Source organism: Mauremys reevesii, linkage group 8 (genome assembly GCF_016161935.1).
Source record: "Mauremys reevesii isolate NIE-2019 linkage group 8, ASM1616193v1, whole genome shotgun sequence".
Classification (NCBI taxonomy): Eukaryota; Metazoa; Chordata; order Testudines; family Geoemydidae; genus Mauremys; species Mauremys reevesii.
Window position 1 is genome coordinate 72,875,487 of NC_052630.1, and position 14,878 is coordinate 72,890,364.

A 14,878-nucleotide genomic window follows, 5' to 3' on the forward strand; every position below is an offset into this window, starting at 1 on the left:
CATTGTCTTTCCACAGCAGCTAATAGGAAAAGATACTTAGCTCCAGTCTGTCCATTTAATTTGAGTAATTGCATTTGATTCGGATTAGGAATATTCAAATAACTGCCAGTTACTTATATATGGAGTGTTTCTGAAATACTCTTTAAAAAACAGATGAACGGAGCAACCTGCTATTAGCTTTGTATTTTATAACTCTCACGGCAACAGACACTATCCAGCAAATGGATCGGAATTACCCTATAAAGGGTTGATTGTACGTGACAAAGATATTCACAGATAGCGACACTTCACTTATCCTGCAACATGACATCATATGGTGTTATCACATCCTGAGTCCAGATTCTCTCTGACTGCTTCACTGCTTTATTTGGCTGTTGCCAGTACTGCATGCCTTGGCATGTCTTGCTGCATGGCTACTAGGCCCTCTACAATACTGATTCAACCTGACTGCTATGCAGATACATTCAGTTGTTGCCAGTGGCTCCCCTCTGTTGTTGCCTGCCTGTCTCGTTCTTCTGAGTTATTCCACTGACTACTCCCATCCCATTGTGATGCTGCCTCAGGGCTGTGTTGACTTTTCAATTATCACAATATACAATGCAGATGCCATGTAAAATAACTAGCATAACTCTAGCAAACCGAGTGCAGTAGAAATACAGTTAAATAAAAGTACTACTATAATACCAGGAGGCTGATTGGAACCACAAGATACCAGTATCATATCCAGTTGTTCTTATGTTGAGCAGATATAGATTTTAGCCATTAGATTCTAGCTGTCCGGCAGATAATAACCAGAGGAAATGTATCTGGATAGCTTCACTTGTGAATAACAGTTTTGCTTTTGCAAGTAAATTGAGGATCTGGTAGACTACCAGAAGTAGAAAGTTTTGTGTTACCCGGGAACATAAGCAGGCATTTTGTCTGCAGTAGATTTCCGATGATGTATAACTAAAGAATACTTCAGAATATATGATGATGTGTTTCAAAAGTATGTAGCCAATTTTAGAGCATGGGATTTGGAGTCACAATTCCTGGGGTCTATTCCTGGCTCTAATACCAACTGTGACCTCGGACAATGTAAACACTGTCTGTGATTTAGTGTATTCACAGGCACAGGAAGTGTCATTCTACTCAGCTAGTTCACAGTAATATTTTGATTCATAGAATATAAGGCCAGAAGGGATCACTATGATCATCTAGTCTGACTTTCTACATAACACCAGCCATAGAACTTCCCTGAATTAATTCCCATTTGAACTACAGAATCTCTCTTACTAAAACTTCTAATCTTGATTTCAAAATTGCCATGGATAAAGAATCCACCACAACCCTGGGTTAATTGTTCTTATGGTTAATTACCCTCACTGTTAAAAGAACTGTAACTCTGCCAGGATGCAAAGCCAGTACCTCTGAATCCTTTCACCCTCTAGAAGGCCAAGGCACTCTCCATTACACCACTCAGCCACCTGAGACCTAATTATCTGTAAAACACTGTAAAAGCAGAAGTTTAAAGAAGACCTGGGAGTTAACCTGAACATAAACTACAAATAATGCAGTGTGCCTGTTACTGACTACTAGAAAAACTCAACAGCTAGAATTTTAGACTGTGGTATTCAGACAAATCAGAGAGAGCAATGCATTGTGTTCTCTGTTGCAAAACTAAATAGTCACAGAGAGTAAATTATAATAATACTTTGCACTTCTAGAGTACATTCCATCTGAGAATCAAAAAGTAATTTGCAAATGTTAATGAATTAGTCTCACAACCTGCTTTCAGGTAGGGGATTATTATTATTCCAGCTTCACAGAGGAGGAAATTGAGGCTCAGAGAGGTTAAGTGACAAGTCCAAGGTCTATGTTTTAACCACATAATCATCTTTAATCTAGTATTATTACATCTTAAATTCACCCTTTTCAAATACAATATGTACTGTACTGTTACAAATAAAGTTTTCTTGTAAAAAACTGTTTAAATTCTTTATTGAATTGTTGATACTAATCCAACTTGTCCATTTGCATACTAGTACGTAAAAGAAATAGCTTTAAAAAATCTAAAATAAAGGAAAACATGAAAATCAATATCAACTCTGTCCAGGACTATTTTGTATCTGTCTATCAAAATGCTGCAAAGATGTTACAAGGTGCATGTTCACTTTAATTTCAGTGTGTGACTGCTTTTCTTATATGAGAATTAATTCTGTATTCATTATGGTGAAATCTTAAATTTTGGGCAGCTGATCAAATCCTGCAAATCACTTTGTTCCTCTGCTGATGAACAGGAGAGAGCAGTGTCCTGCTCATTTTGTGTGATCTTTCATTTGGTGTTCTGTATTCATAGGTACAGACAAAGGGCGCTATCCTGCAAGATGCTGAGCACCTTCACCTCCCTTTGATTTCAGTGGGAATCAGGGGTGCCTGCCAGATCGCTGCAGACCCTCAGCACCTTGCAGGATCAGGACCTATAGCACATATTTTTGTTGAAAATGGGAAGCTGGAGTATTTTGGAGGCAAATGGATAGGCTCTATCCAAAGCTTAACAATACACATGACGTGTTAGAACATCTATGTTTTTCTGAATGAAAACATATAAGAGATTGGAACACTTATTTGTAGGCTATTTATCTCTCCTTTTCAGTCTCTGAATTCCTAAGAGACCCAACATGTGCATTCTGCCCACATGCAATATTTTGAATTAACTACTGTAAAGAGAAAAAATATAGAATTAGCATGATTTTAGCATTACATTTTCTCCTTTGCTTTTTAACCAATAGGGTATGCAAATGTTCAGTTAACCGGGCCTCATGTTTTCTCTTCAATAAATTGCTTTCGTTATGGCAAATAAATATTCATAAAGAAATGTGGACAATAAATCATTTTAAATAGTTCAAAGCCATTTTCTTTGTAGACTGCATATATTTTCAGCTGTGACTCGTCTTTAATATTTAATTCAAAAAGGATACTTGTAGAAGGACAATAGAGATAATGTGTCAAGTAGTAATTAAAACAGGGGGTAATGATTAAAACTGTTTTGATCTACATTGTGCTCTGTCAAATCCATAATCTTCTGTATTGGTTAGGATGACTTTCTGCTCTGCTTTGTATACAAAGTCAAAACAAACTTTCATTTAAAGGGACCACACAGCAAAAACACTGGGAGAGTCAGATCTCCACCAGGGATGCAGAGGAATGCTGAAATATGGAGGCTAAGTATTGGTTTAAGAGATCTTGACTCAAATCTGAGTGAGAATGAGTTTGTGGACTTCATCATAGTCTTCAGGCCACCTAAAAACATCACCTATTTGGCACAATTCATATTCTCTGCTGACAAAAGGCTAGTGTCAAATTAGCAGGGATGCTGCTGGTCACTGTGTTTAGACCCTGTTTCGGAAAAATATGTAAGTATGCTGTAAGAGGCTAGTCTGTCGCTTTAAGGGCCAGTGAGCCTGGAGCTAGATAGACTTGTTCTGAAGTGCACCCCTTTAGAAACAGGTGTTTGGGCCTGGTATAGGGGATTAGCACACCCAGCTGGGAAGGGATCAGGTGATTTACTGATGAGCATCTGATTCCCATAAAGGCTCAGTTGAAGTATAGAGCTACAGGAAATGGGGTGGTTTCTGTAGCATGCTGTGCATTAGAGAGATTCTCTACGTGAATAGCCTGTAGGAGGATTGAAGAAGAGTTGCTAGGCTCAGGAAGGTTCTGGTGTTTTGCTGAAGGTTGTAAATGACAGTTTCTAGTAGTGGACTTCCTCTGCTTCAGGTTATAATTATGCCTATTACAAAATGAGCCAAATCCTCAACTAGTATTGATTGCAACTGAGCTACACACATTTACCACAGTAAAGAATCTGGCCTGTTAACTTTTTTTCTCCTTTGTTTACTAATCATTTTAATTTTCATTTTAATGCATGGAGAACTATTTCACTGGTCTCTGTGCATGCAGTAATGAGAAACATGTTAAACTGTAGATTAGATATCTCCATATCCTACTAGTTTTTAGCGCATGTATGTTTTACCAGCAGTTTAGCACTTACAGCTATATCTCCCCATGGAGCAAAGATGTTGTGTTCAGTGTGATGTTATGTTAACTTCACACCTTGTTGCAGCACATTTGGTAATGGGAGGTGACATACATTGTGAAATACAACATAAATAAAAGTAATTTTTATATGCATGAAATATTTCTTAATGTTTTTCTGTTGTGGCAGACACAAAAGGAAAAGCTATATTATCCCCCACTGGCATATTTCTTCTTCTAAGTAGCTGAAAATTGAGAAGCTAACCAGTATGTAAAATCATCCTGACTGGAAGGAACCACTAATCCATCCTGCATTGTGACTGGATTAATTCCATTATTTCCAAACCTTCTCTTTCCAAAAGATATTTTTTCAAGGCCCACTTTGGTGCCCTGAGCTATCTCCAAACAGAAGCCTGACTACCACTCATCACAGATTTTGTGCATCCCAGGAGAGACAGGACCCATCAGACAAAGTAATGGTTCTCTTCTTTAAATAGAGTAGTCTTCCTTTATGCCCTGCGGACCTGTTAATTACTAGAATAAATACAGCAAGAGCATAAATAATAATTCCAAAAGAATCACACAACTAGATGAAGCTTATATATAAAAACACCCAGTTCCTCTTAGGAACTACTTTAGCAAGCTATCCATTTTTTAAAAAGAGTTCTTACTTATCCAATCTGGCACTGAGCTCACTCATTCTCTCTTGGACCGAGGAGAATGAATCTGAGACTAATAGGAGAGAAAGTAATGATGCTGAATACCAGGGTAGGGTCTCTTAGGGAAAGAGCTCAAAGTCAGAACAAGCTGCAAGAGAGAATCACAAAATATAAGAATAGAGGCAGGGAAGGAACAACAGAATATGGGGGGAGGGTAAAAGGGAGACTGGAGAGAAGAGCACAGGCAGTACATACAGCTCCAGTCTAGAATTACATTCCCAAATATTACTATTTCATTTTGTTGTGGAAGCAGCATGAACTGGAGATGCAGATTTAAAAGAAACTGTGTTGTAGAGAAAGCAAAACCAGTTAGGACTCTGGCATTTAAAATCATTGGGGTGGAGAAAAAGTAGGAAACCTAAACACAAAAAGCAAGAGGCTGGGGCAGGATGAAGAAAGACATGTCAGAAAATACCAAGGTCTTTCTTGGAAAAGAAAAAAGTTTAAGAGACAAACACACATAGGCATTTATTTGTATTTCTGAGAAACCTCCCACAGCTCTGTTCATTTGAGGTGGGCAGAGAAAAGGTACAGGATGATGGCTTAATGCTGCTGCTGAATCTAATTTATTCTGCTTTGGACATGTCTGAAAGCCGGGATGCAAGTCTCTTGTTTAAAAAAAATTTAAAATAAAAAGTTCTTTAAATCCTAAATCAGTAACAGAAGTGAAAGCGACTTCAGTGGGAGCTGTAGCTGCTCAGTGCCTATGAAAATGATGCCAATTACTTAGAGGCCCACACATTAACTGAGGTGCTTAATGTTAGGTTACTGTGTACAAAATCTGGCTCAGATACATTTGAATTCTGAACACTGTACTGCACTTCTGTGTTTAACAATGTCATCGTCAGTTGCAGAGGACGCACGAAGTTTTGAACTTTGTAATATGGCCAATAAGCATTGGGGTGGATGGAATCTGAAATATTTCAAAATACATTTGCAGTCTTCAGTTCTCTACATAAGGTTTGATTGGGCCTCTAGTGAAATTAGCAGGAGTAGAATCAAGCCCATATTCTCTTACTGATATTGTTTAGCTCTTACACAAGGTTAGAAGTTCACTCTTAAGTATCTGATGTCCTATAAACAACATTAGTAGTCTCAGTCCAGTTATTAGTGGACATCCATCTACCTCACAATAGGAATCACTGTTGGCAGCCTTGTGAGGAAGATCAAATGGACATGAACCAGACCTCAGTTCTGGACTTAGGTAGCACTGGAAACTCTGCAGGGTTACTATCTGTGATGTACATGTTGGGTGATATCCTGGCCCCACTGAAGTCAATGGCAAAACTCCATTCACTTCAATTGGGCCTGCATTTCACCTCTCCTGTGCATTGAAGGCTGCCAGCACCCTTCAGTCATGAAAAAGTTAACTAAACGTAAATCTGAAGTAAATCCTCAATCCCTCTGTATTGTTCTTCTTTTAACAGAAAACTGACTGATACTAGCATATCTCTAGAATTTCCCAGTGCACATAAATCAGCTATGCTTTAAATGGGATATCGTACAGTGTACAGAAAACCCAGGTCTTGATCTGTGGCTGAGGAACACTCAGGAGTGTGAGGTTGCAATGGAAGCTTTCACCCAGCACTTGGGTTTCTGATTCTGATCTGGCTGTGAGTCAGTCCAGTCCTCGGGCTGCCCAATGGGTGGTCATAGTCACAGGAGAATCTTTGGCACCAGCAGGAAGCCCACTCACATACCCCATTGTAAGGTTCATGGCAGCAGGGATAGGTTGGCAGAGTAGCTAATAAACCATTGTGATCTTCCTGTGGGTAGGGCTGCCAACTTTCTACTTGCACAAAACAGAGCATCCTTGCCCTGCCATCCCCCTCTCTCTGTTGTATGCTCACCCCACCCTCCCTCATTTGCTCATTGTCACCAGGCAGGGAATTGGAGTGAGGGCTCTGGCTGGGAGTGCAGGCTCTGGGATAGGACCAGGGATGAGGGATTTGGGGTGCAGAAGGGGGCTCTGGGCTGAGGCTGAGGGGTTCAGAGGATGGGAGGGAGATCAGGGCTGGGGCAGGGGGTTGGGGCGCAGGAGTGGATCGGGGATGCAGACTCCAGGCTGCGCTTACCTCAGACAGCTCCTGGAAGCAGCGGCATGTCCCCCCTCTGGCTCCTACCTGGAGGCACAGCCAGGCAGCTCTGAACATTGCCCCATCCACAGGCACCGCTCCCATTGGCTGGGTTCCTAGTTGGAGCTGCAGAGCCAGTGCTTGGGGCAGGGGCAGCATGCAGAGGTCTCTGGCTGCCCTTATGCATAGGAGCCAGAGGGGGGATGTACCACTGCTTCTGGGAGTTGTGCGGAGCCAAGGCATGCAGCGATCCTGCCTTAGCCCTGCTGTGCCACTGAGCGGACTTTTAATGGCCCAGTCAGCAGTGCTGACCAGAACCGCCGGGGTCCCTTTTTGACTCGGTGTTCTGGTCGAAAACCAGACACCTAGCAACCCTACCAGTGGGCAGTTACAATGAGGTAGCATGAAGCAACCCTAATGGAGAGGAAATTCTGTCCTTTCACAGTCTCTTGTAATAGAAACATAAACAGCTCTGATCCCCTTCTTTTAAATGGGAAAAACTTAACTGAGAGAGAGACTTTAATCAATATTTTGTCATTTAAACCTCAGGCAACAAGTTGTCCATGTTTGCAAACACTCCACTGTAGAGTTTCTCAGTCTTTCCAGAACTTGGAGGTGTCTAGAGGAATAACATTTCTAACTGGCTAATTTTGTAGCAAGTTATCATCAAACACCTAGACAGATCTTCTGCAATGTTGGATATGCTTTGAAAAGATCCCTTCAGTAATGTGCATGAGGGAATTACAAATTCATCAGTATACAAATTTTTCAATTTTTAAATGTAATGGTTCACTGTTACCTTAGTGATCAGATATAAACTTTATCAGTTGGTTAATAGTATAAGTAACTACTAAATTAACATTTCAAAATTAAAAATCATAATCCATAGATACTACCCTATTTATAAAATATTTTAAATTCAATAAAAGCTATGAAATCTAATTGCAAACCATATTTTCCTCTAACACATTAGACAAAGGCATTCTAGACATAGTCATCGTGTTCAAATCTCCTGTTTCCACCTTTTTAAAAGATGTATAACAAGTCATCAGTATATGTAGATCCTACAGTATTCATATTCATATATCCAATTTCTCTTCCACATACAGCTCCAGTCTAGAATTACATTCCCAAATATTACTATTTCATTTTGTTGTGGAAGCAGCATGAACTGGAGATGCAGATTAAAAAGAAACTGTGTTGTAGAGAAAGCAAAACCAGTTAGGACTCAGCCCTGCAAGATATTGAGAATCCTCAAATCCCACTGACCCTGGGCAGTTTCAACTCCCACTGAGGGTACTCAGCTATATCTTGTATGATCACAGCGTGCATTCCTAATGAGTAGCACATATTAGGTGGCCCATTAATATATTCAACACAAGCAAGGGTTGCAGAATCAGGCCTAAAGCAAATTATATTATTTATTATGGAATCACCAAGGGGCCCCAGTCATATATCAAGGCCCTCTCTGTTATGTGTTAACACAGAGCTTACAATATAAGAATAAGATGAGATAACCGATAAATGCAACAAACAGATCTGACAGTCACTCTTATAACATGGTTCAACTGCAGAAATGAGAGTATATTCTCAGGTTGGTATAAGTTGTCATAGCTCCATTGACTTCAATGGAACTCTGACAATTTACACTAGCTAAGAATCTGCCCAATGGTGCATTGCTTCATTTGTTTATAATAGCTTCAGTTATGTGACCATTATTGATTCCTTCTATGACTATGGAAAGATTCTCATACTGTGCTCTTTTTCTTTGATTATATTAAATATGCCCAGCAGCAATGATACAGACTCTAATTTGCAGTGAGTATAATATCACATCACATGTTTTTGATCATGTCAGTTCCTGAATTTTTTTTTAAATTAAATTGCTTTGGCAGTATATGGGTGCTTAAAACGTGTCAAGGAATATGGAAGATATTCTAGTGATTTTTTGAAGTATATTTATGCAGGACTGGGGCAGTCATTCCACCAACAAGGTTTCAGCTGTCATAACAGGAGATTATTATGCAGTTTGGCAGGTTAAAATCTGGGAGGTTTAGGAGCTGTCATTGTGAGAGGTGATCATTCCTACAGATCTGCGAAAGGGAGCTTTTGGATATATTGGACATGGAATGTAAGAGCAAAAATCACATTATTTTGCTGGCACTTCTTTGTGAAATAAGCTTAACAGACAGCTTCAGCAACACCATGCAGTTGCTGCTTGGCTTAGATCCAGCACTGCCTGAGAGACAGTGCATGGTGCAAAAAGGAATGGTGTGCCAATAGTAGATTCTGATTTTGTTCATGCAAGTTGGGATCTTCTTGTGACCCTTTTAGATAGTATCTGGCTGAAACAATTGTGTAAAAGAGAGGGACTTGCTCTGTGTAAAAGTTCTATTTACAAATGTTGTGGTTGGCTGGACAAATATTCTGCATAGGGTTTAATGGAAGATGAGACAGCACAGGGGAATTTGAGGAAATGGTGGAATAGTGAGAATAAAAAGATTGGAGACATAGAACTGAGGCATGAGTGCTTTCTTGGGGGGGGGGAAGGGGGAAGGAGAAGGGAAGGTGTCACCTGACAGAAGGCTCATACCATTAAGTATGTTATGGGGGAAAAGCAACCTCAACAAAGTAAGGGTTGATTGGCAGTACTTGTGATAATGGGTTACTTGCCTTAGTTCAAATGAGCTTGGATAAGGAGAATTTTCTAATCACATTGACTCAGTTTGGCTTGATATAGTGATCTCTTGTTCAGTTAATTAAATTGAAGGGGAAGTGATGATACAGGCTGGCTTATCCTAATGACTTTCACTAGGAAAAGCTGGGATGAAAGCTGTTCGCTCTGGAAGCAGTAGTGAAAATTTCTCCCATTCATGTGTTGCAGGCACCTCCTGCAGGAATTCATTCCTTCTACTTACTCCATGATTAGTGTCTCTCTGCTGAGACTGCCAGTGAGGTAGTAATTATTGCCGATTGTAATGGTAGTTATGATGTGCTCATGGAACTTTGTCAAAATGATCCAATATACTAGATCAGCTGATTTTAGATTGTTAGTACACCAAGGACACTCAAGTATTGCTATTATATATATGAGCATCAGTTATCTAATCTTCCATTGGGAAAGCACCTCATTATCATTTTTCCTTCTATATCCCCTAGTCCTTGGATGGAGCTGAATGTAATTTATAAGTATATCTTCTAACAGCTTTCCTTCACTTCCCGCATGTTCTTCCTGAGCAGCTCTTGTAGAACTTGGGTGAAAAGATGTCACATTCCAGGCAGACTATTAGAGAGCAGCTCCCTCCTGGGCAGGTAAGAGTCACCGGGCCAACAGCAAACTAATCCAAAAACAACTCCTTTCCTAAAGCTACTGTTCTATGGAAAATCTCATTTAGGTTTTGTCTTCCTACTTTTCCCATTTGCTTTCTGGGCACCAAACTGTTAAGGGCCTATCTGCTGTGGAGGTGCTTCACTATCTATCTTCACAGGTAAATTCCACCTGTTAGTTATTGGGAAAGGGTGAAATAATGTAAGAATAGCTTGCTACTTAGTGCTGCTTTCCCCTGTTCAGTGAAAGGGCAGGTTCCTATCAGGTGTGGATACTTACCCACTAGGGACAGGAGTGAAATACCAACTAGGGTATTTACCTATTTGATGGCTGGTCATCTCCACAGGCCTAGATTTGTACTGGTGAGCTAGAAATGAAAAGCTACATGTCCCATTACCAACCCTTGGAGTGATCTGGTATTCCTACAATGCTCGTTTTCAAAATCAGTCATAATTGTGGCATTGTAGAAGCTTGAAGTTTTTCATTGAGACACATACTATTTAGCCTTCTCAGGAGTAGAAAGTAATGCTAAACTGAGTAAATTAGGGGGCAACTTTTCAAATGATGGGACTGCAAGAGTCAGTTGACTTCTGTGTCAAATACTCTAGGGTATGGGGATTCAATCACTTAATTCTTCACAGCAAATTTGAAATAGAACTCCAGCTGGTCCTGTCAAGAAGAGGCTGCTGTTTAGATCCCAATTCTTCAAGCTCCTCAAAAGCTGGATTCAGATGAATGTATTAGAATTGCTGTTACTTGGTTGACAATTGCAGTGCATAAGAGAACTGTTTCAAAATGTGAATTTCTGTAAGGTATTAAAAAGATGTAGTTTAAGGCATAAGATATATTCTGCCCTTCATGGTAACTGTCTATTGGTATTAATAGGTGTTACATGTGCACATCAGAGCATAGCCTTATTCTTCTTGCACATCTTAACATTTGTCAGTGGGTCTGGTCACACAGATTTTCTTGAATAGTAACTAAACTCCGATTACTAAGCAAAATATGAATTTCCAGCATACAGACAGCACAGAGGAATAAGTTTCCACTGTTCTAATAGTAACTCTTTTGTCCTAAGAGGAAAATATTTCCTGACAGCTGGGGAGAAGAGAAACTTCTTTTCTTTTTAATATAGAAAAACAAATGGAAAAACTCTTTTTAAGAGGCTCAGCATTAAATTCTGCTCTTAGCTCCTATTGTTGTCAGCAGGAATTGCGTACCTGAGATCTCTAGTCAAATGCTGCCCTCCTTTATTATAGGTAAAGTCCCTAGGATAGCCTATGGATAAGGCTGTGAGCCCAATGGGCCTTTTCCAGATACTTCTAATTCTGTTTTTATTAGCACAAATATAAGAATTTTAAATGCTCTGTATGCATGCTGGTTTCTACTACACAATAGGTTTTGTGGTTTTATACTAATGACAATAGGCATTCCACCCATCATACATATGCACCTATGTATATGTAACTTCATTTTTAATGTCCACTTCAGGTGTGCATGTTATGATCTTAGAGGCTGTGCATGCCAGGGGACTCTGAAGGAGACCTGCTCTAATATTCCTCCATTGCCGCCAGCAGGAATAGAGAGCTAAGTTGATTCTAGCAACAGTAAATTTCCTAGGGAAGCATTCCATGGAGAGTGGCTATTCCTCAGTCCTTCCTATCCCCACCCTATCTTTCTCCAAAATGCTTACAGGTTTCCAAATGGAATTCATATGCAGAGGCAGACATGGGCTCTGGGGAGGAGGCAGGATGGATCAGATTTTCAAAGGTAATTAGATTCCTAAAGATGCAGAAAAATTCCACTAGGTGCCCTCCAAAGTGCCTACCAAGCAATAGGAGTTGAGAACCCCTGAAGTGCTTATCTGCATCTTTAGGTGCCTAAATGCCTCTATTTTTACCACTTCCACCTGTGTTGAACTTGCTTTGCTTTCCCTTGCTCACACATAGGGGAGGGCTTGCTTCTTCAATTTCCCCCAAACCTGTTCCTCTCACCACTCACTGGTTTTGCAGCCAGCAATAACTTATGTAGTCCTAAATTAAGGACCTTTTGAGCACTTTCTTGTACTTATTTGTATCTACTTGTTTTGATAGCATCCAGCACCACATTCAGGATCAGGGCCCTATTGTGCCAGGTACTGTACAGACTCACAGAAAGGCATGTTCCCAGGCCTGAAGAGGTACACCACTACCTCGATATAACGCCACCTGATATAACATGAATTTGGATATAACGCGGTAAAGCAGTGACCCGGGGGGGGTGGGGCTGTGCATTCAGTGGATCAAAGCAAGTTCAGTATAACACGGTTTCACCTATAACGCGGTAAGGTTTTTTGGCTCCCAAGGACAGCGTTCTATCGAGGTAGAGGTGTATTTAATTTCACAATTTTAAACCATGTATTAACTGTTAAATTAGAAGCAGCACTTTGTATTGTTTATAGGGCTGGAAATGCCACATTCAAAGCCCAACGTAAACATAATTGCAAGTTAATGGAAGTCTGCATATGACAGTAATTCATAGATTCTTTTTATAGCACAAAGATTTCATTGCCAAAAGAAACTCTCAAAATCCTGTTTATCCCATTTTCAAGGAGCAATGGTAAAGGCAGATATTGCATAGATATCATTTTAATGAAAAAAACAGTATGTATTTGGCTTCCAAGAAAAATAAAACTAGCTATTGTGTACTGCAATAACTCCAAATTGGAAAATGTATTTTAATATATAGCTAATCGGCTCAGACACCACTAAAGAACTAAGATAACATGTAAGTCATGTCACCTATAATCCAAGGGAATAGGTCTGTATTTTAAGCAAGGTCATTGCAAACACAGTCCTGTGGGGATTAATATATCACACATGCTAATGCCAGGGAGAGTGAAGGAAAATGCTCTTCTTACAAGATCAGATGAGGTAACTTTGTCTTTATTATTAAAACTAAGGTGTGTGGGTTTGTTTTTTTTTAAGTAAATCCTGTCTACAAAACTACTTTGCCATATTAGTGGATACTACATGCTAACATATGTTGTCTTTTGTAATGTACTTATTAACATATTAATATAAGAATCCCAAGCAATAGTTAATTTATTTGAAAACTTTTGTGGGGGGGAACTTTACCCTTGACTCCTTTCTGAAGCTAAAACTGATCTGGTCAATATCTAAGTGTAAGGCTGAGGTCTCAATTCATGAAAAACCATATAGTGGCTTCTGGATGTAATGAAAAGACAAAGGGTGAACTGCAACTAAAAAGGAATATTGTAAATTTAGGAACAATTGCACTTCTGTTATCTCTCAGATCTAGAAATTGAAAAAAGGGAGGAAAACTGTTTGAAAGCTAAGGACTTAGTTAAGTGATGGCTGTCTGGTAATCCAAAATAGTAGCCTACTGTAAATACTGGTTTTTGTTGTTGTCAAAAGCTCATATCTTGTGAACTATTTGCAAGGCTGTCAAAATCCAGTTCAACAGAACTCTGCTGCGAAAACCAGCACTATTTTCTAAATGACAAAAACTACCAGTTCAGATCCTGTTTTCTTTTTTATTATTATTATTAGTCTGTGGAGCACAGTAAAACTACAAAATTTCCACCCAAAAAGCTTTGTCCCAGGGTGTACGTATAGTGATCTGTTGTAGACAGTATATGAGGTGTCTGCCTCTTTCAGAGCCTGACCTCTTTGTGACTTCCCGGTGTGCTTCCCTCTGGATTGGAGGTAGCGTATTCTGGGCAGCCATGAGCTAGGCAGGGCATCACCTCTGAATATTTGCCTGAATAAATGTTTCAGTTGTTACCTAATCAAAGATATGTTGCATCTGCTTCTCTAATATGACTAGAGCATAAATTAATGGAAGCCTGTTCTGCATGGCTGGGACACCACAGTCATGGGAGTGGGTGGCTAGTCTTCACAGCTGCATGTCACTTGAAACCTGAAAGCCCCTTTACATATCTGATAAGGGCCCCATTCTCCAACACATTCTCATTTTCAACCTCCCCCCCCACACACACACACAATGAAACCAGCTCCCAAAGTGGAGTTCATGTAAGCCCTTGGTCGGGGGGAGGCATGTTGCCACAGGGGCTGTAGAAATAGCACAGATGCATTCAGTCTTTGTGTGAATGGAACAGCCCTTCATGACTCTTCCAAAATCCATGAGACCTTTCCTATGGAGATCAGAAATTGGTCAGTTTGAAAGGTCACGCCTTCTGCTTGCTCCACATGGTGTTGAGAGAAGAGGGCAAACTACTTCAGCCCAATGGGGTAACTCTGTGGAAACTCAGTGACTTGAAATGGTGACATGGCCCTTTCATGGAGAAAAATCCACAGAAGGGATTTGGCCCAACGTAACTGGGTTATTCCTTAGCATCTCTAAAATGAGCCCCAATGTATTTTTCATACATATACAGTATGTTGGGGCTGACTTGCGAGGATGCTCAGCATCCTCAACTCCTATGTACATAGAAAGGATCTGCAGGTGTTCAGTACCTTTGAATAATCAGGCCTTATGGGAGTTTCTGTTTACACACATTCGTGCTATACATCCTCTCTACCTGAATTTTAGCAACATAGCAACCACAGCGTGTCACGGGATAGGGCAGGGAGAAGGAAAGTGTCTAACTGCAGATGGACAATTTGACAGAGGTGTGCATGGATGACAGTCTCCTTTTAGTCAATACAAGCAGTATGACCCAGTACTTAGACTTAAACTCTCAAACTCAGCAACATAAGATTTGCCTAAAATGTGTC

At 40.1% G+C, this 14,878-nt stretch overlaps 1 protein-coding gene across 16 annotated transcripts in view; it reads left to right on the top strand.

Annotated features, from left to right (window-relative positions):
* Positions 1-10,036: 10,036 nt before the first annotated feature.
* DPYD (dihydropyrimidine dehydrogenase) overlaps positions 10,037-14,878 on the top strand; it is a 638,604-nt gene continuing 633,762 nt past the window's right edge. For all 16 annotated transcript variants that reach the window (XM_039484205.1, XM_039484204.1, XM_039484209.1 and 13 more), the window contains exon 1: positions 10,037-10,123. In XM_039484205.1, the coding sequence (XP_039340139.1) occupies positions 10,076-10,123 (48 nt within the window). In that variant the 5' untranslated portion in view covers positions 10,037-10,075. The remainder of the gene's footprint in view (positions 10,124-14,878) is intronic.